At 43.2% G+C, this 27,172-nt stretch overlaps 1 protein-coding gene and 1 non-coding gene across 4 annotated transcripts in view; both read right to left on the bottom strand.

The window, feature by feature from the left end:
- Efcab2 (EF-hand calcium binding domain 2) overlaps positions 1 to 15,284 on the bottom strand; it is a 111,276-nt gene extending 95,992 nt beyond the window's left edge. For all 3 annotated transcript variants that reach the window (XM_041635401.1, XM_041635400.1, XM_041635402.1), the window contains exon 1: positions 14,967 to 15,284. In XM_041635401.1, coding sequence (XP_041491335.1) covers positions 14,967 to 15,132 — 166 coding nt within the window. In that variant the 5' untranslated portion in view covers positions 15,133 to 15,284. The remainder of the gene's footprint in view (positions 1 to 14,966) is intronic.
- A 10,067-nt stretch (positions 15,285 to 25,351) lies between these two features.
- Positions 25,352 to 25,456, bottom strand: LOC121435953. The gene has a single exon (XR_005972632.1). It is a non-coding gene; the product is annotated as a U6 spliceosomal RNA (small nuclear RNA).
- Between the last annotated feature and the right edge of the window lie 1,716 nt (positions 25,457 to 27,172).

Raw genomic sequence — 27,172 nt, 5'->3', positions numbered from 1 at the left:
CCCAGCACTTGGGAGGCAGAGGCAGGCAGATCTCTGTGAGTTCAAGACCAGCCTGGTCTACAGAGCTAGTTCCAGGACAGGCTCCAAAGCCACAGAGAAACCCTGTCTCGAAAAACAAAAAACAAAAAACAAAAAAAAAAAAGAATTTTCCCTTTCATTTCCTTTCATTTTCCCCACCTGCTGGCCCCTAACACAATAGAGTATCTTCAGCAAGCCTCCACTTACTCCACACTCCCCTTCTGCCTTCCCTCATTCTCAAGGCCAGGCTAACTACCTGTCCTCTGGAATTCATTAACTCAAGTGAGTACTTATTAGGCTCTGAACACTAAAAATAGTGGAGAATAAAGTAGAAAGACTTGTGTTGCCATTCTACCGGGGGGGGGGGGGGCACTAAACAAATTACATAAAGAATTGAATGTGATCAAATCCTTACACTGCAACCAAGTGTTTTACCTCCACTATACATTAAGTCCTTCAATGCCATTAAAAGTTCATCTTTAGTGTATTTAGTAGTATCTGACATAAGAGGAAGAATTAATAAATCATCTAAGAAAGATGCTTATTTAATGAAGGAAGTCCTGGAGAAGACTAGGTGGATGAGATCCTAAATATGAATGGGGAAGTTAGCTGTGAACAGAAGGAACTGATCTTCTACCAGGATGGCTATGGGAGGACAGGGGTAGAGGTATGGCTCTGTGCTACAGTGCTGGCCTAGCACAGTCAAGATTCCGGGCTCCATCCCCATGACTACAAAAACAAAAATAAAGGGACTTCCCACTTTAAGGGACGCAGGAAAGAAAAACAGTCATAAGGTAGGTCTCAAGGCAACAAAGGCTCATCCAAACCTAACAGCTACCACAAAGCAACACCAGCCCTGGAGTCTTCGACACTAAAGCTGGAGCAGAAGGCTCAAAGGCAGACTTTTCTCCCATTCCCAAAACAAAAGAGGGCTAGCATGGACACCTTCCAGGGCCATGGACACCTCCTGCCCTTCCCCTTCTTTTTCTCTTCCCCTTCCTTTTTCTTTCTTCTTCATTCTTTTTGGACATCCAGGATCCAAACGCTACTCCAATTTGGAAGGAACCCCCATTGTGTAAAACTCTGTCAGCAAGTGGTGACTGCCTCTTACCAGATAAAACAGATAAGGCAGGCATGCCTTCTCCCAGTGTTCTAGTGGAAACAGAGTAGGCATGTGATCTAGGCTGGGAGCTTAGATGTTTTGTGCAGGGTTCTGAGTCTTAATAAGATAATTCTAGCCAGGTGTGGTGGCCCAGATCTTTAATCCCAGCACTTGGAGGGCAGAGGCAGAAGGATCTCTGAGTTCAGTACCAATCTTGTTTGTCTACATAATGAGTTCCAGGCCAGCCAGGGCTACATATTGAGACCTTGTCTCAAAGAGACAGAGAGAGAAAGAGAGAGAGAATTTTAAAATGTAGAGACGAGATTATTTGTGGGGATGATTTCTGGCAGTGGTCCAGGGAAGAGGTTCTGTCCTGGCAGCATACCATCAACTGGGCCTCCTCTGTTCTCATCCAAGCTGGTTCTGTGTGGCTGCTGGTTGTGTGAGCTCTTTGCTACCTTTCCATAAACTCCTTTCCTTCCACATTAACCAGAATCACTCTTGTCTGACTGATCAACTGTGGGCTCAAGGAAGCTAGAACTCTTGATAGAGCCAACACAGACTGAAGTGTGTAGGGGAGCAGAGCACCACTGGGAATCTGGAGACTGGGTTGGTCAATACAATGAGGAAGTCAAGATTTCCAAGTGGCTCACAGAGTTTAACATGAAGGTCAAATGCTGAAAAGGGTTATCTTAGTTAGGACTCCTACTGCTGTGAAGAGACACCATGACCACGGCACCTCTTACCAAGGAAACATTTCACTGACTGGCTTACAGTTGAGAGATTTAGTACATTATCATCCATTATCATTATGGTAGGACATGGCAGCATGCAGGCAGACATGGTGCTAGAGAAGGAACTGAAAGTTCTACATCTTGATCCATAGGCAACAGGAAGTAAACTGTGTCACTGGGCATAGACTGAACATAGGAGACCTCAAAGCCCACCTGTACAATGATACACTTCCTCCAATAAGGCCATATCTCCTCCAAAAAAGCCACACCTCCTAACAGTGCTGCTCCCAGGGGGAGACATTTTCTTTCAGCCACCATAAGGATGAACAAAAACTCAGCTCGTTTCTTTGCTCTTGCACCACCTCCCAGGAAACCAAACACAAAAACTATAAAAAGTTTCTACAAAATGCTGAAATGGAAGTCAGGCATGTTTGTGCACACCTTTAATTTCAGCAATAAGGAGGCAGATGCAGGAGGATATCTGTGAGTTTGAGCCCATCCTGGTCAACTTAGAGAGTTCTAGGACGACCTGATCCACCTAGAGAGACCCTATCTCAAAAAGAAAACAGAAATGCTGAAAGGGAGCAGAAGGGGAAGTGAAAGTCACAAGTTAAAGAGTCTATGACATGAGCTTGCTGGGCAAAGCTTATATGGCCACTGAAATGACTAATGAAGTCAATCAAAGGGATGAAGGGATTTAGAGTGAGCAGAAAAATTAACAAAGAAATAACAAAGTCTTTGTGCAAAGGAATAAGCTAGAGAGAGACAGTGAAAAGGGGACAAGGAGTGACAGAAGGCACTGAGGTGGTGTAAATATCAACGTTTTCTATCATATGTAGACTCTAGATTTAAACACACATTTACATATATACATACACGTGTAATAGGAAAACAGAAAGGGGACTATTGGAGTAAGGTAAATGGCAAAAAATAGAAGAGCAAATATGAGCAAAATTCAAAGGTATACATAGAAAAAGGTAAACACAAGGAAACCCATGATTTGTAACTATCTGAAATTCTAAAATTAAAATTTTTAAATGAAAGTACAAAAGAAAGAATTTCTATGACAATGACGAGCAATAATTTTGAATTGAATTGTACTATGAATTGTACTACATAAATGTAATCCCAGAACTGGGAGGCTGAGGCAGGATTACAAGTTCCAAATTAGCCTATATTACAGAGTAAAAGCCTGGCTCAAAAACAATACTTAAAATGTTTTTATTGAAAGTAAAATGACTAACTTGTGTTCTTGAATTAAAGGAGACAGAGGAGGATGAACACCTTTCTTCAAGATGCCCAATAGTGGTCCCCAGAAGAGAATACTAGAGTCAAAATACAGAAATGAGGGGTTGAAGAGGTAGGGTCAGCAGTTAAGAGCACTCACTGGCTGCTCTTCCAGAAGACCAGGGTTCAATTCCCAGCAACCCACATGGCAGCTCACAACTATCTGTAACAGTTCCAGGGGATCCAACACCCTCACACAGACATACATGCAGATGAATCACCAATGAGCATAAAATTAAAAAAAAAATAAAGAAGAAATGAGATGGACTTTTTATAAAGCAAGTATTTGTAAAGAAGTTTATTGGTGTTAGAAAACACTCTGAGGGGCCAAAAATTTCATGGCAGTGTTCAGGGTGGGTACGAAAACAGTGATGAATGCCAGCCATGCAGAGAATGGGAGAGAAGGAAAGATAGTGGACCAGGGACAGCCAAGAATAAAATGGAAGTTAAGCATCTTGCTCTTTCCCTTTGAATCCTAGATCTTTAAACATTCCCAACATTTGCCCAGCTCACTTTTATGAACTACTGCTGCCTCTTGGTGTCTCTTCCCTTCCCCCTCTTGAGTTGATGTGATGTCTCCATGGGTGTTAATCTTTGCCAACAAACACTGGGTGGGAAGGAATAAATAACTGGTGTTTTAACATTCGAGGGCTGCAGACTTAAGAGCAGCTGTTCTCAAGGAGCTGGGAAGTAACCACTGCAGAAATCTCACACCTGACTTGATTTGGATATGACAGTCTTGACTTTTGAGCAGATGCTCAAGGGACTATAGGCCATGAAACAGGAAGCTGTGTTTATGCAGCACTGACACCTCATTGGGTCACCAGATAACAGTGAAAGCCTGCCATCTCTGCTTTCATCTGTGTCTATCTCCTTCAAAGGAAAAGAGAAGGCCGGGCGGTGGTGGCGCATGCCTTTAATCCCAGCACTTGGGAGGCAGAGGCAGGTGGATCTCTGTGAGTTCGAGACCAGCCTGGTCTACAAGAGCTAGTGCCAGGACAGGCTCCAAAGCCACAGAGAAACCCTGTCTCAAAAAAAAGAAAAAAGAAAAAGGGGGGAGGCCTAAGGCCTCCTGCCAATAGCCATACAGTGAACTCCAGAGTTACTCCAGAAACACTTAGCAAACCGTGTCCAGAAGCTGTGTGAGGAAAATGTTTGTAGACTGGAGCCTGTTCATGTGGGGTAACCAGGTGCACATTACCAGGTAACTAGTACAAGGACTGTCTAATTTATTTGCTTCTGATATTCGCTACTTAAATTCTTATTAAGTTTGATTAGTTTTCCTTCCCATTACCATTTTCAACTAAATTTTTCATGTTTTTAATTTTATAAGTAATTTGAAGTATGAAAAATTATTTGTAGGTAGTCTTAAAAAGTCTGTCCTCACTGAAAAACACACTGTGTTCTACTATTGCTGTTGTCCCCACCTTAAGAGCCACAGTCCAGACGAGCCCTAGATAAACAGGGCTGGCTCCCCTCTCGTGTGTGCTGCTCTACTGTAAACAGCTTTCATCAATTTGAAAGGAGAATCTCCATTTCTGAAAAAAAAAATTTATCAAGTCTAAAAACAGTACGCAGCCACAGACATGTCTATAAAAAGATGTCTGTCGACTGTATCTTGTGCTTTAGAAGAAAGCTTGTTGCAGTTTTCAGCTCACTGGCGGCTATTTCCATGGGAAATCTTTTAGTATGGTGTAAAAACACAGTCACGACATGTTAAAGGTTTACAAGTGATCTCTTCAGAAAGTCAGCTAACAGGCTCTCTTTACATTCTGTTCTATGAAATACAGCAACACCTTCCTTTAAAGGCTAAAACTATGTGACGCTAATTTGAAAGGTACTGAATGTCAAGAAAAGGCATACAGCTGGACAGTGGTGGCATAAACCTTTCATCCCAGCACTTGGGAGGCAGAGGCAGGTGGATCTCTGTGAGTTCAAAGACAGCCTGGTCCATATAGTGAGTTCCATGACATACAGGGCTACATAGAGAAACCCTGTCTCAAAAAAACGAAATAAAAAAATCAAGAAAGAAAGAAAGAAAGAAAGAAGAAAAGCATGGTTTCATTATGGATATTTGTTTACAGACTGAATAAATGTCAAGCTCTTGATGGGTTTCCAAAATTTCTGTATCAATAATATAAAAATTTGAAAGAGCAAACAACTCAGGCACAGTGGCACACACATGCCTGTCAGCACTTGGGAGACTGAAACAGGACACTCATGAGTCTGAGAGCAACCCAGCCCTTAAATTCCAGTCCAGCCCAACCTATTTAGGGAGAACTTGTGTCCCAAACAATAAAGATAGAACTAAATAAACAGGAAATAGTAAAATGCTGCCAAACAAGCCCTTTTCTAATTAACTAATACTTAACACGCGCACATATATTGTTCATTGAAACCAAGTCTTGCTATGTAGATCTGGCCCACCTAGAATTCTCTGTGTAGTCCAGGCTTACATCAAACTTAGGGTTCTCCTGCCTTAGTTTTCCAAGTACTGGGAACACAAATTTGAACTGCCATGCCTTGAGAGACTAGTACTCTGCCACTGAACTACTCCCCCAGTACTAACTATATATTAAACAACCAAGTCCTTTAAATAGGCCACTTCTTCACCTGTACAATAAAATAGCATCTCATACGGCTGTATAAGGATTAAATAAATTAAGTACATGAACTAATTAACATAAAATTTGCTCATAGTAAACAAGTCCTTGGCGAATATAACCAAAGTAATGATCAGAAAGACTAATTAATACACAAACAAAAACCTGCTAAAAAGAAAAATTCAGCTCCATTCCATGATCTCCAATGAGAGATGAAGGACTGGGGAAGAGGGCCAATCACAAATAAGCAATAATATAATCAACCACCATAAAATGGAATCAATGGAGTCTCCATAAAAATGCTAATAGAAGGGTCTGGAGAACTTCTAGACAGAAGATGATGCACCACAATCCTACAGGGACTGTGGATCCTGAGTAAGAGCTTTGGAGGCCTCCTCTTCCTTTGTGTCCTTTGACACCTTTTATAGCAGTCTAGTAAACTCTATCCATGCTCCCATCAGTTCTGAGACTGGTTACAGCAAATATCAGACTAAGAAGGGGGTGGTAGGATGGCCAGCTTGTAGCCAAGTCAGTGAGAGGTACAGGTTGCCACTATCTACACCTGGCATGTTTTCATGGAACAGCTTTGTGGGGACTTAACTGATACAGTCAGCACTCTTTCCGGTAGTGTCAGAATTGAGTGTGTCATAAACAACCACTAGTGTCCACAAAGAACTAGAAGGCTGTTTGGTAAAGAAAACCCACACACTTTGCCTCAAAAGTGCTGGGAACAGAAATTGACGGGGGGGAGGGGGGGGATGGACACCGAAATGCTAACAAGATTAAAGTATGTGTGATAACAGGTTAAAATCCAACCAGAGGAGGGAAATGTTAAGCTTAACTTCAAAGAAAGAAATTAATGACAGTCTACACAGAGAGCAGTCATAACCAAACAGAGTCAAACACCAAAGGGTAGAGAAAATTTTGAAATAAGAATACGGCTGAGATTTTTCTGATACTGAGGTATCTGTGTACATATTCACACACTTAACTGGGTGCTTAAAACCTTAACCTGCAGAAATGAAGACAAGATAATAAGTCCCAAGAGAAGCATTTGCCATGAGAACTGTTTAAGTACACAACAGAGAAGGTAAAGGAATGCCCTCAAGGTTAGTTAACTGGAATGTGTGTTACTGTCCTGCCTGACTCAAGTAATGCCAGCATCCATTCCAGACACTGTTTAAAAACAGCCAAGGAACTGATTCTTGTCTGTGTGGAGGCGGAAGTTCTCAGTGATTCATATTTTATGAATAATTTTATCCAAAGAGAACATATCACCAAACACCCAGCCAAAACTATCATAAGTCAATCATTGTCTAGCTTTATACATTGTGCTTTTATAGGGTTGGCTATGGTTCAGTTGAAGAGCACTAGCCTAGCATGCTTGAGGCCCTAAGTTCAATCCTTAGCGCTCGCACACATACACAAGGATTAATCATCCACTTATTGTAGAGCCAACCTAATTGAAAAGGAAAGCACATCGGCTACAATAAATCATAACAGACCAATGCTAAAACTCAGCAGGGAACAAATGATTCTGTAGAAATACCAGCAGCTTCCACCTCAGCCCTGAGGACAGGCCCTAGAAACTCAGTCTGACTCATACTAGAGAGGTGTTAACCCCAGCTCTCCTCCAAGTAGTCAAATCCAATCCCAAGAAATCTAGACTTACTAGACTAAAATCTTCTGTCGATTCTGTTACCACCTGTCCTAGTGTGGTTTCTGTTGCTGTGATAAAGATCATGACCAAAAGGAACTTGGAGAGGAAAGGGTTTATTTGGATTACATATCTGGGGTCACAGTTCATTGAGAGAAGCCAAGGCAGGGAAGGACTGCAGAGGCAGGAACTGAATGAAGCAGAAGCCACAGAGGACACTGCTTACTGGCTTGCTCCTCGGGGTTTGCTCAGTGCACTGCCCACAGTGAGCTGGGTCCTCCCACATCAATGAAGAAAATGAACCACAGGCCAGTCTGGTGGAGCCATTTTCTCAATTAAGTTCCCTCTTCCTAAATGATGCTAGGCTGCGTCAAGGTAACATAAAAACTTGACAGCTATAGCATACTTAAGGTATACAGAAAAGACCTTGATCTTCTCTAAAAATTTATATAATAAAAAAGTTCAAGGGTCAAGATAATTTGCATGCAGCACATAGATGGATTATTTACTAATAACGTTTGAACCCTGAACACCCAAAACTCATCACATACTTTGTGTATCTCATCAAATCCACATTTAAATTTTACTGTGTGAAATAATCAAATTTTCTCAGAGATAATGGGAAATCTATGAGAAGGAATGACCGGTGGACACTGAGCTACCATTACAAAAGCACGAGCTCTTGTGTGCCACCACACGGCACAGTGACTACGGCATGGACTGAATATTCCAAACAGCTGAGATGAAGGAGCTTAAAGTCACTGCAATAAATGGACCAGGAGACAGACACAACTGACCTCTAAGGCAAGAGCTGCCTGCACTGCCCCCATTCTAAACGCTCTAATGGCTTCCTCTTGATGGAAACAGACGCTACCTCCCGTGGCCTGATTTCAAGGAGAGCGGCCTCTGCCCCTGCTGTACACCTCCTTTCACACCCTCTCACCTGCACCTTCCCAGCCCAGCCACACTCCCCTGCTTAGTTCCTCTAAAAAGCCAGTTTCCTTTCTGCTTAAGGCTTTTATGAGTTTTGTTTTTTGTTTTGCTTCAAGCTTTTGAATTTTAGCCAACTGCTTTCCAGAAGAGGAAAATGTCACACTGAAAGCCCCTGAAGTAAGGAAAAATGACATCCTTGTTCCTCTGCTGCGGCCTTGAAGGTTTTGAACAATTTATTGCATATGTAATTAAATAATTACATAATTCTGTAATGGCTCTCTCAACAGTAATCTCAAAGAGGACAAGGCCACATCTTCCTATTCCTCACGAGCAGACTGTTAACACAGCAAGCACATTTATAGACATTATTTACCACACATGAAGTGTTTGCTACACGTTCCCTCACTGAATGGCACAGTTCCGCTACACTCATTTAGCATGTGAAGAAATCAGAATGCTGGGGCAGATCAGAAATTTTACTACAGAGTCTATGTTCTGAGCTACTAATAAGTATTATTTACTAAGTGTAGGATGAAAAACATAATACGTGCCGATAAGACTAACAAATAAGCCGGGCAGTGGTAGCTCATGCCTTTAATCCCAACACTCAGGAGGCAGAGGTAGGCGGATCTGTCTCAAAAAAACTGACTCCAAGGAGAGAACAGTGGAGGTAAAAGGAAACTATAAATCTCTAATGATGGGAACCCTTTCTGAACCAATCAATATCAGTATTGACAATATAACAAAGAAACCCAAAGGTACTACTCAGATCAAATGAAACCAAAGAGGTCAGTCAACTATATCCAATGTGGGATTCTTGGATGAAACCTATACTAGAAAAAACGCAGTAACAGGCATTATTGACAACTGACAGAATTAAAGGCATAAACGCGCCATCTACTGTGTGAAAGATGATAACCATCCTATGGCACCCCATCCCCCACCATCAGCTATGCCAGCAATCTTCAAGTCCTATCTTTAAATAAAGAGATTTAAAGGGTATGGAAGGGTAAAATAAATAATAAATATTGAAAAATTACTCTTCTTTGTTTAGTGAACTAAAACAGTAAGAACAGTTATTAAATGGCCTCTGAAATGTGCATAGATGCTTTACATATAATCAACTGTTTTGATCAACAACAGGACTTAGGTTTGTTTTTCTTACCCTCAGATTTCATGTCAAGCACATACTAGTAATCCCTAGGCCCTAAAATGCAAGGTGCTTTCCACAGTATTCTCGTGCCAGGCACTGTGGGTGCTGGGGACATAATGAGGAATGAGAAGATATCATCCACAAGGCTTGATGGTGCATACCTTTAATCCCCGCACTGGGGAGGCAGAGGCAGGCAGGCAGAGCTCTGTAAAGTAATCACGGCTAGCCTGGTCTACAGAGTGAGCTCTAGGACAGGCAGGACTACACAGGGAGACCCAGTTTCAAAAAGAAGAAGGAGGCGGAGTCACCATCCTCATCACAACATAAAATTCTCTTTATATTTGAGGAATCCGAGGCTCCTTAGGTTTAGCCCTGGGGTTGGGAAAGACAACATACAAATCCAGGTCTCCCTCCAAGCCTCATCTAGGTTAACTGCACTGTTCAAAGTCTTTAGCATATAATCAACAGTTACTAATAAAAAAATATACACATACATATAAGTTCACTTTCAATTTCTCCATTTCCTCTACTTCAATCTAGATTTCTTCTTTTCAGGGTGTGTCTGTGTGCATGGTGCTTGTGTGCGTGTGTGCATGGTGCTCGTGTGCGTGTGTGCATGGTGCTCGTGTGCGTGTGTGCATGGTGCTTGTGTGCCTGTGTATGTGTATTGTATCTATGCAACTATGTGCGTGTGTGGAGACCAGACGAGGACACTGGTGTTCTGACTTATCCAGCCTTAACCTTCACAGACAGGTCAGGGTCTCTCACTGAACCTGGGACTAGGCAGGTAGCCAGCAAGCCCCAGGAATCCTCCTGACCCTGCCCCCCAGTTTTACATGCACCTGCAGCAATGGCTGGCTTTTCACATGGGCCCTGGGATGCAAACCCTGGTCCTCCTGCTTGTGTAGCAAGAACTCTTATTCATGCAGCTATCTCTCCAGCATCTCAACTCAGATCTATAAATGTTTTGGTTTCAGAGTGCTCCCATAAAAATTAAAAAACACACACACACAAAATATGTAAAACCTCCTCCCCTTTATAATTGAATTAGAGGAATTGCTGACTTATGTTTTCAGAGGGTGCAAAATATCAAGTAATAATTTAGTACAGACAAAAATAATAAATTTGAAAGGGAATTTATTAGAAAAATTGATACTCCTAAAGATCCCTGGTCTGCCGACAGAATTCTACACCTAAGCAGATGCTTTCCTGAACATGGTTCTAATTGTAAACAGAAGATTCTCTTAGTACTGTGTAAAATCTCCAGGAGACATGAACAATGGGATTAAAAGATCCAATAAATTGACAACTGCATCAATTGCCCATTTAAACAAACAAAACTAACTGGAAGGGGAAAATTCAAACAAAAATGCTGAGGAAACTTTAAAGAAATGATAAAACTTCAAAGGGAATTTTTTCATCACATTTCAAACATTTTTTTCAGTACAAAAAAAAAAGGACTTAAAATTGACATGGAAGTTCTTCTGTACATGTGTTACTTTTATTGGTTGATGAATAAATCTGTTTGGCCAATGGATTAGCAGAGTAAAGCCAGGTGGGAAACTGACAATTCACCATGGAGAGTGACTGTCCAGGCGCCGAGATGTCTCTGTCAATTCTAGAACTTTGGAAGTTGCTTACAATGCACTTCCTGTTTACTTAGGTAATATTATATCCTTCGGGAATCTTTTTTTCTTTTTCTTTTTTTTTTTTTTTTGGATTTTTTCGAGACAGGGTTTCTCCGTGGCTTTTTGGTTCCTGTCCTGGAACTAGCTCTTCTAGACCAGGCTGGTCTCGAACTCAGAGATCCGCCTGCCTCTGCCTCCCGAGTGCTGGGATTAAAGGCGTGCACCACCACTGCCCAGCCGGGAGTCTTTAAAGAGTTGAAGACAGATAATTATAGTTTTTATTAGTTATGATAAAAGATAAATTAGATATAAAACTTTAGATTCACAGATGGGATAAATGATAGAGTATTTTCCTTAATTTGCCAAATGTAAATGGACTACATATTGTAACTATAATTCTTTCTTGATAATTGTTTTTTATATGTAATTTTACTATGATAAAGTTAAAACCTTCCTTTTTAATTAGACAGAAAGGGGGAAATTATGTGGGAAGTCCTCGTGTATATGTGTTGCTTTTATTGGTTGATGAACAAATCTGTTTAGGCCAATGGCTTAGCACAATAAAGCCAGGCAAGAAATATGAACAGAGATATAGATAGAGAATAGGAGGAGTCAGAGAGTCTCCATAAAGCTGCCAAAGGAGACAGACACCAGAGAACCTTACCCAGGAAGCCATAGCCTCATGGTGATACACAGAATAATAGAAATGGGTTAATTTAAGATATAAGAGTTAGCCAGAAATATGTCTAAGCTATTGGCCTAGCAGTGTTGTAATTAATATAGTTTCTGTGTGATTATTCAGGTCTGAGTGGCTGGGAAACTAATGGACAGTCTCCACCTACACACAAATTAACTTGGTTTTAAAATTTTAGAATCATTTGTTTTTTAGCTAGAGAAAAAATGTAATCTAGGAAAAAGTAAATTATACTGTTCAAACACAAAATAAGCAATAGAGAAGCATAACAACACACACACACACACACACACATATATATATATATATATATATGCCACATAGAAAGAGTTTCTAAGTGAGACTCCCACTTGATCCACTAGACTGGACAGAGATACAGCACACCTCTGCAGTTGCTGCAGGGCTTTTCCCAGGGACAACTGGATCTTGAGGGTACTAACCTAATCTGCTTTAATCCATTGATAGATTAAAAAATTTGAACAGAGTCGGGCGGTGGTGACGCACGCCTTTAATCCCAGCACTCAGGAGGCAGAGGCAGGTGGATCTCTCTGAGTTCGAGGCCAGCCTGGTCTACAAGAGCTAGTTCCAGGACAGGAACCAAAAGCTGCGGAGAAACCCTGTCTTGAAAAATAAAAAAAAATAAAAAAAATTGAACAGAACTGAAAAAGGTGAGGGCTTATGGATAAAGGAGGATGCTGGGGGGTGTTCCTTGGGGGTCTTGTGTTGGCCCTGGCTACTTCCTATTGCTCCACTTTACTTCTTGTTTTCTACTTGTGTTTATCTCCCTTACTGTGTCACCTTTGGGGGAGGGCAATCCCTTCCTCATCTTCCTGTTCACTAACTTTTGACTTCACCTAAGGGCTACAGTTAACCTATAAGCCTCACTTGTCCAAAGACAGCAAACTTCCTGGAATGTTGTGACAAGTCACACGTTTTCACTTCAATAAACAAGGGTGTTTGCCCTAGGATGTGCTTGATCAGTCCGAGGCTGGAAATCCGTAGGCAGGAAGATTATCAGGATGTGTGCTTGGCCCCCATTGGGCAAAGGTGGAAAGCAAGCACAGTGGCTGTGGGTCTGCCCTTACAGAGGCACCAGAATAAAGTCATTCAGTACCATTTCTCTGGGAACCCTGGATACGAACCTGGCTAGTGCTCACCTTCGTGGTCAGTTGGACAATCATGGATTAGGGTTTTCTTCCCACAATTCTTAGGTTTAATGCTCACCAGATTACTTTCCATCAAAGAAGCATTAAATATACAAGAACTTGAATATATGAAATATGAAATCCAGCTCTCGGCAGCCACTACTTAGACAGTTCTTCCTCTAAATTCATTTTAACAGAAAACTATGTTTTGTTAACTAAAGAATCAGGAACTCTCTCTCTCTCTGTAGGGATAAAAATTGTAAAAATCAGGCTGGGCATGGAGGTATACTTCTTTTTAATCACAACACTCAAATGCAGAGTCACGTGAATCTCTGTGCGTTCCTGGACCAATCAGTGCTACAAGGTGAGACCCTGTCTCTAAATAAACAAATGTATTAATTGCAAAAACCAGCAGCATACTCCAGTACTACCCTAGACATCTCCTTAATGGCCTTTTTCCCTTTTACTTTCTTTTTCTTTTTTCTTTTCTCTTTTTTTCATTTTGGTGCAGGAAGGTAAATAAACAAGAATCTAATTAAAAACAAACTTTCTGGGTAAGGTTTTTTTATCTGAATTTTTTTTTCTTTTTTTGAGGCAGGGTTTCTCTGTAGTTTTGGAGCCTGTCCTGGAACTCGACTAGGCTGCCTCTGCCTCCTGAGTGCTGGGATTAAAAGCCTGTGCCACCAACCACTGCCCCAGCCACACAATATTATTTTGATAATATTCTCTCCCCCTCCGCCCAAAGCCTCTCTGATCCTCCCCATCTCCACCAACTTCATGGTCTTTCTTTCATTAAAAAAAAAAAAAAAAGTGGATACTTTCCTTAGAATATACCTTTCGCATCTAAAGCACAAAATCTTAATACCTTTAAGTAAAGGTTTAAAAAAGTCTATACTACCATCCCGGCTTCTGAGATTTTCTCATGTATAAATCTCAATTCCTAGTTATCAATAAACAGATCTCTGGCACAGGCTCCTGTTTCCCTGCCGATTTTCTGTGATCACCATGACGATGGACTAAACAGCTCATGTAAATATTAGTTAACTACTTTGTTCCAGACTGAAACGGGAGGGGCTAGGGGTCGACAGGGTGTGTAGTGAAAACTCAAAAACCGAACAAAGATGGAGCGTTACTTTCACTTCTATGTTTGCCCTTTTCTATTTTAGGGCTTATTTATTTATTTACTTATTTATTTAGCGGAGATTTCGACGATTAACGTGTAATTGCTGTTTGGCCACTAGATGCTAACCACGGGTCCGATTTTAAGGCATTCTGCTGTGTTAGAAACAACTCAAAAAGGTCTTGGCAGTTCAAGGCAGATGATCCGTTTTTCGGGTCCCCTGAGGGCTCGCGGGTCACTGCAGTCTCGGTTCCCGGCACCCTCGGTGAACCCGGCCAATGTGGGCGGCCCCGATGGGTCCCGGCTGGGTTTTCTTTTTTTTTTTTTTTTTTTATTTATTTATTAAGGATATCTGCCTCCTCCCCGCCACTGCCTCCGGATGGATTTTCTTTCCGTCCTGATTAAACTGGTGATTGGGGTATCTCCTCCTTTAAGCAAGACCCGAGCGGATCCCGCGCAGGGTGACCTCGAGGCCCTGCTCCGCCGCCTGGCGGAGGAGGCAAGATGGAGGCGGTCGGCGCCTGGGGCGGGGCGGGGCGGGGGTGACGGCGCGAGCGCAGAGGATCCGCCGGGTTCCAGCGCCAGCTCGCGTCCCCCGGCAGGGCCGCCCTCCCTTCCTCCCTCCCTCCGGGTCCGCACAGCGCAGGCCGCGGCCGGCGCCCTCACAGGGCGTGGAGGGCCCGGGAACAAGGACGCCATTATGAACGTCCCCTCTCGGGGCGGCAGCCGCAGCCCGCGCGGACCTCGGCTGGGAAAGGGCGGGAGGGCGGGGCGGCCGAGGGCGGAGCCGACGGCGGGGACGCGGGCTGGCGCGGCTCCTCGGCCCACCGTATGCGCGCCGAGGGGCGCAAGATGGAGGCCCGCCTCGGTGGCACCCCGTCAGCCTTCCTACCTGTTCCTTCCCGGTCCTTTTCCTCCGCCATCTTGGTGCGGAGCCCGTCGCCTGGGAGATGCCCATGACAACCCCGCGGGGCGCGCGAGCGGGGAGCCCGCGGCCCGCTCGGCTTTCCGGAACCCCGGGAACCGAGGCCCGTGTTCTTTAGGCCGAGGGGCGTCATTTATTCCGGAGCCCACCATGGCCTCTCGGTGACGGTCCTGAGAGCTGACGCACACCGCGCTCCCCCTCGGAGGCCGTGCCTCGCTGGCTTACCGGCTTGTTTATTAATTTGCTTTTAAGGTTTTATTGGGTTTTTTGTTGTTGTTGTTTTTGTTTTGGGTTTTTTTTTTTTTTTGCAGAGCGCAGCCCCGTCCCATTCACAGCCGAAAGGCCGCGCGCCCGCCCGGAGGCCCTGGGTCCCCTGCGTCCCCTGAGTCCCCCGCGTCCCCTTTAAGTGGAGCCATTGCGCAGCCCAGGGAACTGGAGCGAAAATGGACGTGGGCCGGCTGCGGGAGGAAGCCAGGCCTCTCCCCGGGATCGCGGGAGAGGACTCGCTTTAGAAAAAAAAAAAAAATGTGCAAAATAGGCGCAAAACACTGCGTCGTCAAGGTTGCAATTTCTGATACAAAATAGTGTTCTCATGGCAACAAATAAATTGCCGGTCTGGTCTGAGCATTACATTGATATGTTGATGGTGCAACTTGGCGTGACCTGCCAATGAGAATTTTGAGTCCTATGTTCCTGAGAAGCTCTGCTATAACGTTTTGTTGTTTTATGGATAAGCTCAATATACTTACATGTTTTTTTTAAAAAAACAACAACAACAACAACACAGTTTTAAAATGCCTAACAATGTGGCTCAAATGAATATCTAGTTTTGATCCTTAATGACATTCCGGGTCATGTGTGTACTCGTTTAAAATTTATTATAAAAGTAACAACTAAATGTTGAGGCCTTTAAAATGCAAGGTATTGGGAGTATATTAAACGAATAAAACCCACTATCAAAAAAAATAAAATGCAAGGTATTAGTATTTAATTTTTTATTACTGTTTTTTCTTAACTGAACTTCTGTAATTGCAATGAATGAACCCTCAAAACAGGCCAACTATATTCTTCATTAAAATATTTTTTCCTTTAAAATAACTATTTGATGCAGTGTCTAGCATTACACCGAAAATAATTACAAACTTGAGTAGTCCCCAAATGGTGCATATTAGGAAATACTCGTGGGATAAACTAAAGTCTGCACAGTAAACTTGATACCCCAAATATGGAAGAGTAATCAGTACTCATTTATATTAATATTTACATTTCATGTGTTCCCCTTTCTCTCCTTGGAGATAAGCAAGTGTGGGGAGGAAGCAACCTGACCACTGCTGACTGCAGAGGATCCTAAATGTCTCCTGCTCCCTAAGTATCTCTTTCAGTGGTCCCATAGTCCCAGAGCTTCTCAAAATGGTTTATAGTGCTTTTACTTACTTGTTTCTGCCACAGAAATTTCCAACCAGTAAAGTTGTGCTATACACTGGGACATTCTGACTGGAAATTGTGTGTGTGTGTGTGTGTGTGTGTGTGTGTGTGTGTGTGTGTGAGAGAGAGAGAGAGAGAGAGAGAGAGAGAGAGAATATGTGTGTAGTTTGTGTCTTTAGTATTCATAAGAGGAAAGATTCTCTCTGGGTGCCCAGGCTGATCTTGAATTCCTGGGCTCCGCTGATACTCCTGTTTCAGCCTTGATGAATAAATTTAGCACCCCAGCTGCACGTGCCCACATCCAATTTGAAGTAATACAGGTCTTAAAAATGAAGACAAGTTATCGTTCTCCATGACTTTCCCTAGAGGGTCACGTCAGTCAACTTCCTGGAAGACAGACTTTCCTTTTGCATATGTTTGCATCAGGAAAAGTATTAGCAGTCCATGGTAAATAAACTGGGATCCTTCTATGAGCATTTGTACCTATACCCAATTAACATCTTTTTTTTCGAGACAGGGTTTCTCCGTAGCTTTTTTTTTTTTTGGTTCCTGTCCTGGAACTAGCTCTTCTAGACCAGGCTGGCCTCGAACTCACAGAGATCTGCCTGCCTCTGCCTCCAGTTAACATTTTTTTAAAAGCTGAACAGATTTCCTTAAACCCCCCTCCCAATATTTTGTACAGTCCATTAAACTATTCAATAAAGTATTTTATCTCAGTTATTCGAAATCATATCAATCTATACTTCTTTGAATTCCCCTCAAATATTTAAAATACCATCGTCAAATCAGCTGTGGAAGATGGTACTTGTAGTCTCAGGAGATAGAAACAGAGGGCTCAGGAATTCAAGGTTCTCCTCCTCCTCCTCCTCCTCTTCCTCCTCCTTCTCCTCCTCTGACAGTGAGTTCAAAGTCAGCATGTGCTTGCCATTTATAAAGCCTAACACCAGTAGAGACCACAACAACAAAAAGGATTGAATGGGCTTCATAAGACCCTGTCTCAAAAACCCTTAAATAATTAACTAATAAACTATTGAGCTAGGTTTGGCAATTGACACCAATAGTCACAGCACTTGGGAAGCTGGGCCAAGAAGATTCCTGCAAACTTAAGGTCAACCTGGGCCACATACTAAGCCCCTAGATTATAGTGGTATAATATTTGTATTTTAATAAATAAAGCTTGCTTACAGATCAGAGGGCAAAGCAGCCACACTAGTTAGCCGTACAGGCCAGGGAGTAGTGGCACACACCTTTACTCCCAGGACTCAGGAGACAGAGGCAGTTGAATCTCTCTGAGTTCAAGGCCGCCCTGGGCTAAACAATATTGAATTTGTCTAAAAAAGAAACAGATCCCAGCACTAAAATCCCACACCTTTAATCCCAGCACTAGGGAGGTAGAGACAGGAGTGATATGGCTGTGTGGAGAGAGGAATATAAAGGGGGAGGAGACAGGAACTCAGTAGAGTGTGGAGTCTGAGCTTGGTGGAGTTCTTTGCAGGATCGCCCCTTTGTTTATCAGCCTTGGTAGAGGTCAGATCTCTCTAGTGGCTTGGCTGCTTTGCTTTTCTGATCTTCAGCTTGAACCCCAATATCTGTCTCTGGGTTTTTATTATTTGTGCTTTACTAGATCAAAAAGCCAAATTTAAAAAAAAGTATGTTATGTTAGCTAACACTCCCCCTCTGAGTTTAAAGACAAGAGACAGATCTTACCCATAGCCACAGTACCTAGCCTCATTAGAGCACATTTTAGGTGCTTAATACAATTTTCCAACTGGCTAATTAAAGGTTTGACATAATGTCAAATTATTCTGGAAAACTTCCCGCAGGTGAAGACTGTTTTCCAAATAAAATATGGGTTTATTCCCTGAGAACCAGCTTTCATGGTACCAGAAGGGGCCGTACGTGCTTCCGAAGGAGAGGAGCAGCCAACTGGCCTACCCAGCTGTGATGACTATGGACCACAGCAAGGACCAGCATGGCACGATAACCCTAAGAGTAAAGTACTAGCATGCATACCTCGGTAACCAACTGTTCTCTAACTGGACTTAAGACCAGCTCAACAAGAGGGAAATCATGCTTGGTACTAGAATCCTAGCCAACTACACAGAGCTAGTGAAGTCATAGATCTTGGAGAACTGTGGTGGTTTGAGTAGGTATGGCCCTCATAGACTCATGTGTTTGAATGCTTGGCCCATAGGAAATGCCAATATTAGGAGGCATGGCCTTGTTGGAGAAAGCATGTGAACTTTGAAGGCTCATATATGCTCAATATGACAATTCACTTCCTGTTGCCTGAGGATCAAAATGGAGAACTCTCAGCTACCTCTTCAGCAACATGTCTGCCTGCATACAGCCATGATGATAATGGACTAATCCTCTGAAACTATAAGCCAGCCCCAATTAAATGTTTTTTTTTTATAAGAGTAGTGATGGTCATGGTGTCTCTTCACAGCAGTAGAAACCCTGACTAAGATAGGAGCTGTAGCTGGGCAATGGAGGTGCATGCCTTTAATCCCAGGATTTGGGAGGCAGAGGCAGATGGATCTCTGTGAGTTCAAGGCCAGCATGGTCTACGGAGCAAACTCCAGGACAGGCTCCAAAGCTACACAGAGAAACCATGTCTTAAAAAACAAAAAAAAAAAAAAAAAAAGAGGAGTTATGGCCCATGGCCTTTTGGGAGTAGGTGTGACCTTGTTGAAGGAACTGTGTCACTTGGAGTAGGTTTGGGGTTTCAAATGCTCAAGCCAAGCCCAGTGTCTCTTCTTACTGCTTGCCAATCCAGACATAGAACTCTCAGCTGCTTCTCTAGCACCATGTCTGCCTGTGTGTCACAATGATTCCTGCCACGACCATAATGGACTAAACCCCCAAAACTGTAAGTCAGCCCCAGTTAAATGTCTTCCTTTGTAAGAGTTGTCGTGGTCGTGGTGTCTCTTCACAGTAGAACGTGGACAAAGGCATGGATTTCATATAAGAAGAAACATGGGAAGATAAACCCATCTGTGCCCTGAGATTCTTCTTCTACATGGAGAGTCTGCTTTCCAAGTGTTTCACAGGCACACAAGGGATGGGCTGACCCCACAGTGCTCATTACTGCCACAACCTGCTGCCCGTATGACATGCAGCCTATTATATTTGATGCAGTTGACAGTCTTTCAGCTGGCTCTTCTTGGTTCCCACCTAAGCCTTACTAAGCAGATGCAACCTTCACATATTGCTGGAGCTCCAAACACAGGACCTACTACTCTGGTCTGATTCCAGCTTCCAAATTGTGGGCACATACCTTCCCTGGATGACAAATATCAAGAATGCCCATGTCACCCTACCAATAGGTCAGTAGTCTGACCCTATAATCTCAAAAGAAAAGTCTTATCAGATGACGTCAGAGAGGGCTAGGAGTATCACTCAGGAGTGTATCAAATGGTGAACATGCAGAAACACTGGGTGTGCACTCAGGACCATATATTCAAGTCAACACATTAGGGATTGGATTTGTGACAGAGCTGTAAGTTAAAAATAGTTCCTTTCCAGCTGGAGATGTACCCAAGTTGATACAATGCCTACCTAGCATGGGCAAAGCTCTGAATTCACTCTCTAACATCCTATAAAGCAGGGGTGGTAGTATATGAGCACTAGGGAAGTAGAGGCAGGGGGAGCGGGAGTCCAAGATCATCCTTGAAATTCAAGGACAGCCACGGCTATAAGAGACTCTGTTTTTGTTTTTGAGTTTTTTTGTTTATCTTTCGAGACAGGATCTCTCTGTAACTCTTGATTTCTGGAACTAGTTCTGTAGACCAGGCTGACCTCAAACTCACAGAGATCCACCTGCCTCTGCCTCCCACATGCTGGGATTAAAGGTGGGCACCACCATCGCCCAGCTCCTGTCAAGATTCTCAATTAAGCTATGTGAAATACTTTGATTCCATTATGTCTTTTAATCTTTATGAGGTTGCTCACACTCCTGTTTTACAGGTGAAAGATATCTTTATATAAATGATATGCTTTACGATATTGTAGGTAGTTCAGTGTCTAGTATAGATTACAGCGCATCTGGGCTCTATTTCTCTTTCACGACTGTGTCATTGGGAAACCCTGCTTAGTGACCAGAACACTTAGAGAAGAATGTTAAAAGCAAAAATTCTCCACAGAATTAGTCACCTCTCTCTGTGGCTTTTCTTCTTTTCTTTCTTTCTTTCTTTTTTTTTTTTTTTAAATGTGTTTCAAAACATGAAGCAAAACATCTGGTAGAATTTCTCCGAGACACTAAAGGAAGCAGACGGGGTGTGCTCCTTGTCCTGCCTAGACAAACGATGATTTAAACTAAAGGCCTGGCCAGACGCTGGCTCGTCTCTCCTTTCCACATTGCTACAGACTGAGATTTCAGGCCTCTGTCATGATTGAAAGCCTTGGACTAGATCATTTTCAGAGCCGGGGTAGTTTCAGTGTTCAGAGACGTTGGACCCAGGAAGCCAGGCTGTGGGCAGTTCGAAAGCCAGCCTTGAAGGAACCTCAGTCTACAGGAGCAGCTACCACCCCTGGCCTTTCTCCCAAAGCAAGGCTCTTTCTGCTTCTCCAAAAACACACGATGACATAGAAAAGGACTCTTTAATTCATTGCTTACATAGCTCTAGTCCCTAAGCAACACCGTTCAAGGACTCTGAGCTAAGTCTCTGTCCTTCATGCACTGACAATGAGACCCTCTGATCTAAGAGAACCTGCTGTTCTGCTCGCACAGCTCAAGCAGGTGAAGCTCAGACAGACCTGGATGGATGTGGATGCTCCCAAGAAGCTCAGCATCCATGGGACTCTGTTGGTCCTTTTCTCCCCCAAACTTGTGTGATATTTTGATCATGTTCTGACAAATAAAACTTGCCTGGAGTTAAAGGGAGGAGTTAGCCACTAGCTGACTAAAATTAATCACAGAGGTTTTGGAAGACAGAGGACAGATAGGAGAGGAAGTAGTAAGTGGGGTGGAGAGGGATCTGTCGTGCCGTTTGGAGGAAGGAACAGAGCAGATAGGAAGGACTGGTGGCTCCTCCGTTTCTCTGATCCTTCAGGCTCTTACCCCAATATTTGGCTCCTACATTTTCAGTGATAAAGAATAATTAGAGTAATGTTTCACAAACTCACCATGGCTTCCCACTTCCTTCAATAGAAACACCAGGACACTATACAGCAGTAACAGTGGGGCTGAAAGATGGATCCGAAGACAGAGGCACACACTCCCGCGTCTGATGAACTGCATTCACTCCCTATAGCTCAGCTAGGGGAAGGAGAGAAACAATGGCTGTGAGCTTTTCTCTGACGTTTCAGGAGTAAACCATGGCACACATGCACACACATCACCCCACATGCACAATAAAAAATAGAACTCTTTTAAATAGTAAGAATAAGTCCAGGAGTGTGACTCAAATAGTCAAGTGCTTGCCTAGTGTTTGTGATGTTCTGGGTTTAATCCTCAGCATGGACAAAAGAGGATAAAAGGAAGAAGAGGATGAACAAAAGGAGGAAAAGAAGAAAGTAAAAGAGGAAGAAGAGGAGGAATAAGAAGACCTCTGGGCTGGAGAGATGACTCAGCAGTTAAGTGCCCTTATGGCTCTTCCAGAGGACCTGAGTGTGATCCCAGACAGCCACAGCAGGAAGCGTACAACCACCTGAAACTCCAGCTCCAAGTAATGAAATACCCTCTTCTGGCTTCTGTAGTCACCTATACACTGGCCTTCAATTTGATATGTAGCCAAAAATCCGTCTGCCTCCACATCCCAGGTGCTGGGATTACAGGAGTATTCCATCCCACATATACTGAGTTGTTTATTCTCTAAGTATAATAAGCAGTCAGGTACTAAAAAGGGAATTTCTGCCAGACATCTTGGCACTTACCTGTAATCCCAGGTGGTGGGTGAGGGGCAGGGTGGCAAGGTGGGTATAAAGGACAGGAAGATCATAAATTGTTTGTGTGTTTGTGGAGACTGTCTTACTATGTAGCCCAGACTGACCTGGAACCTGCTATGTTGACCAATCAGAGATCAGTCTACCTCTACCTTCAGGGTTCACCTGGGCAGAATCATACATTTGAGGGCAGCCTGGATTACAGACTGAGACTCTCTCGCGTGCGACAAAGTGATTTGTTACAGAGACAACCTGGTATCATTTTTTGATTTAAACTTGAGCCAAAAAAAGTACCAAATGCTGTACTTTACCCTGACTGTGTAAGCCCAACCTATCATCATGGTCGTTTAGCAAACAGGAATCAGTTGAGGCTAACATCCCAGGGTTTAGAAGCTAACTTCTCCATCAATAGAAAGTCTTTCCTACATGATTTCAAATGCCTACTTAGAATGAATGGTCATAAATAGCTTTTTTTTTTTTAAACACAGAGTTTCTCTGTGTAGCTTGGAGCCTATCCTGGCTCTCACTCTGTAGACTAGGCTGGCCTCCAGCTCACAGAGATCTGTCTGCCTCTGCCTCCCAAGAGCTGGTGTTAAAGACATGACCACCACCGCCAGGCATAAATAGCTTCTTTTTTTTTTTTTTTTTTTTTTTTGCTTTTTCGAGACAGGGTTTCTCTGCGGCTTTGGAGCCTGTCCTGGAACTAGCTCTGTAGACCAGGCTGGCCTCGAACTCACAGAGATCCGCCTGCCTCTGCCTCCCAAGTGCTGGGATTAAAGGTGTGCGCCACCATCGCCCGGCTAATAGCTTCTTTTAAATGCTTTTTTTTTCCATTTGAAAAAGATTGTGACCCTGTCTTTCTTTGTGCTCCTTATTTGTAAAGAAATTTTTTTTTATTTAATGTGTAGAAATGGGACAGTGGTGGTGCATGCTTTTAATCCCAGCACTCAGGAGGTAGAGACAGGAGGATCTCTGTGAGTTTAAAAACAGCCTGGTCTACAGAAAGAGTTCCAGGACAGCCTCAAAAGTCACAGAGAAAGCCTGTCTCAAAAAACAAACCAAAAAAAAAAAAACAAAAAATAAATGTAATGTATAGCAATGTTTAGCCCCTATGTACATATGTGTACAGTGCCCACAGAGACCAAGAAGAAGGCTCATATCTCCTTGAACTGGAGTTACAGATGGTTATTAGTTGCCATGTGGGAGCTGGGAACCAAACCTGGGTCCTCTGCAAGAACAGTAAGTGCTCTTAACCATTCAGTCATCTCTCGAGCCCGTGTTCCTTAATTTTAGATGAATGATCTCTGTATGAATGCATCTGTATCAGGCTGTTCAAGACACTTTTGTTTGTTTGTTTGTTTTTTGAGACAAGGTTTCTCTGCGTAATAATAGTCTTGGCTGCCCTGGAACTCACTTTGTAGACCAGATTGATCTTGAATTGATCAATGAGATCGGCTTGCCTCCCTCTCAGGTGCTGGGACTAAAGGTGTACACTACTACCTCCCAGCTGCCACCACTGCCCAGCTAAGACACTCTTAAGACAGCTCTTTTGTTTTCCTGAGACAAAGCTTTGCCATGTACCTCTAACTGTCTCAGCATCTGCTATACAGCTGAGGGTGGCCTCAAACTTGCAGCACTCGGCCTGCCTCAGCCTCCCGAGTTTGAATTCACGGGTGTGCACTGCAAGTTTTACCCTCATTTCTGTCGCTGTGATAAAATACCCAGCCTAAGAAATTCTAAGGAAGAAAAGGTTTACTCCGCTTAAAATGGATGCAGTCTAACACTGAGGGCAAGTCAAGAGGAAGGGAACCAGAGGCAGCCTGTCACAGCCAAAGTCAAGAGTAGAAAGAATAAATGCATGCCTACTCAGATCCACGTCTACTTACCCAGGACCCAAATCTAGGGAATGATGCCTCCCTCAATGGGTGGTCTTCCAGCTCTAGTAAGCAATCAAGTAAATCCCCCACAGACATGCCCACAGACCTAGATTTACCCGCAGTGAGACTCTCTTCCCCCTCTTCCCCCTAGGTTCTGCCAAGTTGACAAAACTAACCACGGAGCTCTGCCTTTAAGATCACTGGCTGCTCTTCCAGAGGACCTGTGTTCAATTCACAACACCTACAATGGCAGCTCACAACTGGTTGTAACTCCAGCTCCAGGGGATCTGATGCCCTCTTCTGTCCTTGGCCACCATCCCCTACACACACACACACACACACACACACACACACACACACAATATGCAGACATACACACAGGTACAACACACATACACGCAGGTACAACACCCATACACATAAAAGAAAAATTTTTTAAATATATATGAAAAGCAAGACACCCAATGTCCGACCCACTCGGCTCTCGCAGGGAGGGAACCAAAGACATCCCAGTTATGCAACTGTTTCTGTGGCGTTCTCCCCTTCAAGTCCATACCCCACATTAGTTACCTTCCTTGTCTCTGTAACAGAACATCCAACAGAAACACTTTAAGGAGCAAAGATTTGGGGTTCATGGTTTCAGAGGGTTCAGTCGGTTCAGATGGGGACAGCACAGTAGAGCAAAGAGAGCAGTCCACGTCACTGTGGGCCGGGAGGCAGAGAAGGAAAACTCACCTTTGGCTACCTCCTCTCTTCTCTCTATCTCAAGTATCCAATAATATTTACAGTCTCTATTATTTTCAGAAGTCATAAGATCTAATATAAGAATCCTGTGTGCTCAGTCCATATATAACATACAGGAAAATTCACAACTACTCTGGTTAGTCCCCTACTCCCTGCCACTCACCATTCTAGAAAATTGTGCCCTGAAGTGAGGTCGCTCCTTCAAAGCACCAATTTGTATTGACCAAACGCAGGCAACTTGACTGCAGATTTGACACTACTAGCCACTCCCCTCTCCTGTGTTTATATCCCCAGTTTTCCTAATTGCCACAGCATTTTGTAAGTGTAAGCCTCTTCCACATTCCTTTTTAGGACAAAATAACACTCATAAATTTGTAAATCAATTCTGCCCTAGTCCTTTTGTAGGAATTTCTTTTCTTTTAAAATATGGAATACGTCACGAATTTGCTTGTCAGCCTTGCCAGGGCCAGGCTAATCTTCTCTGTATTGTTCTAATTTTAGAGTATGTGCTATCAAAGAGAGCATTCGATCATTTTTTTCTTATTCTTTTTATGGCACAAAACAAATTATTCTTTAAATGTACCTGCTTTTATCTGTATTTTTTATGGGGGGACTTTTTTTTTTTTCAGACAGGGTCTCACTGTGCAGCCCTGGCTGTCCTGGAACTCACTATGTAGACCAGGCTGGCCTCCAATTCACAGAGATCTACCTGCCACCATGCTTGGCTCAGAGCAATTTTTCTTAATTGCTATTACTTTAAGTTATAATACACACCCATCTGTCATATTCTTGTGGGGAGGGAGTTGTTTTAGGATAGACTCTCACTCTGTAGACCAAGCTGGCCCTGGGTGCATAGCAATTCTCCCTCAACTTTCCAAGTGATGGAATTATAGGCATGTGCCACCATATTAGACGTTGCCATTGTCATTTTGATGGCCATAGAATACGATAATGTGGTTTAAGGGTATTTATTTGATGGCTTTCTCATTTGACAATTGTGTCCACAGCTGAGATACCCTAAAAACTGAGAAAAAAGAACCAAGCACTCCAAACAACCAATTTTTCTTGTTTTTTCTTCCTTCCTTCCTTCCTTCCTTCCTTTCTTTCTTTTTGCCTTTCTTTCTTTCTTTCTTTCTTTCCTTCCTATTTGGAGACAAGGTCCTGGAACTCACTCTGTAGACCAGGCTGGCTTTGAACTCACAGAGATTCATCTTCCTCTGCCTCCTGAGTGCTGGGATTAAAGGCGTGCACCACCAACAGTTTTTGAGAGCCAGCCAAGGTTCTGGGGAGTGAGTGCCTGGCACAGTGAACAGAGTTGTCTGCCATGCCAAGTCTCAAACCAGGGTTTCAGATGACAGAGCAACAGTGCTAGCCCAGCTCTCTAGTCCACCACTGCGAACTGACAGAGCGCAGAGGGAACAGTCACCCTCCTCTTTTAGCTACTTACCAACTAGCCATGTGGGCATCTGTACTCAAACACCTGAAACATTCATTATTCCTGTTGCTGAGTGTGTCGGCACACATCTGTAATCCTAGCACTTGGAAGGCTGAGGCAGGAGCGTTGTTGTGAGTTTGAAGTCAGCCTGGTGTACATATCAAGTTCCAGGCCAAATGGTGAGACTTAGCCCTGTTTTCTTTTCTAATTACATAAGAAAATAAATCCTTTCTCTTCCACTTAAAGATTTTCCAAGGACCTGAATATTGCTGTACTGTATCTACGTCAGTATCAACCTTCAACATTAAGAAATCTGTACATATTATTGAAGATAATAAGAATTTATTATCTTAGTCTGTTAATTTGCATATGTATGTATATGCATGCTCTTTCTGCTGTGGGAAAGGGACAGGTGAAACTGAATCAGAGATGGGTTAATGTCATGCAAACGCACAGCCAGTTCACTCGGCTTCTCTTTCAGTGGCAGCCACTGTCACTGCTCCCCATGGCTTGACAGTGAAGATTGAATTTCTCTTCTTGCTGTGTTTAGCATCTATTTTTAACTTGGCCAACTGACTTACCAGGGAGCCGTGTGAGTGCTGCTATTTTTAGATAAACAATAATTGTCCCTGAAACCCACTAACAGGAAAGTGTTGTCCAACTCTCCTGCACGCGGCCCATGGTGTAAACTGCTTGTTTGTTTGTTTTTGAGATAGGGTCTCCTGTATTCTCAGCTGTCCGGGAACTTACTCTGTAGCTAAAGACAGCTTGAACTTCTTCTGACCCTCACAGCTCCACCCTGCTCC

Source organism: Microtus oregoni, unplaced genomic scaffold, assembly GCF_018167655.1.
Source record: "Microtus oregoni isolate MIOR12 unplaced genomic scaffold, Mior012 000047F_ref0000412, whole genome shotgun sequence".
Classification (NCBI taxonomy): Eukaryota; Metazoa; Chordata; class Mammalia; order Rodentia; family Cricetidae; genus Microtus; species Microtus oregoni.
Note: the sequence above shows the minus strand (reverse complement) of the source record. Positions and strands in the feature narration are given on the sequence as shown.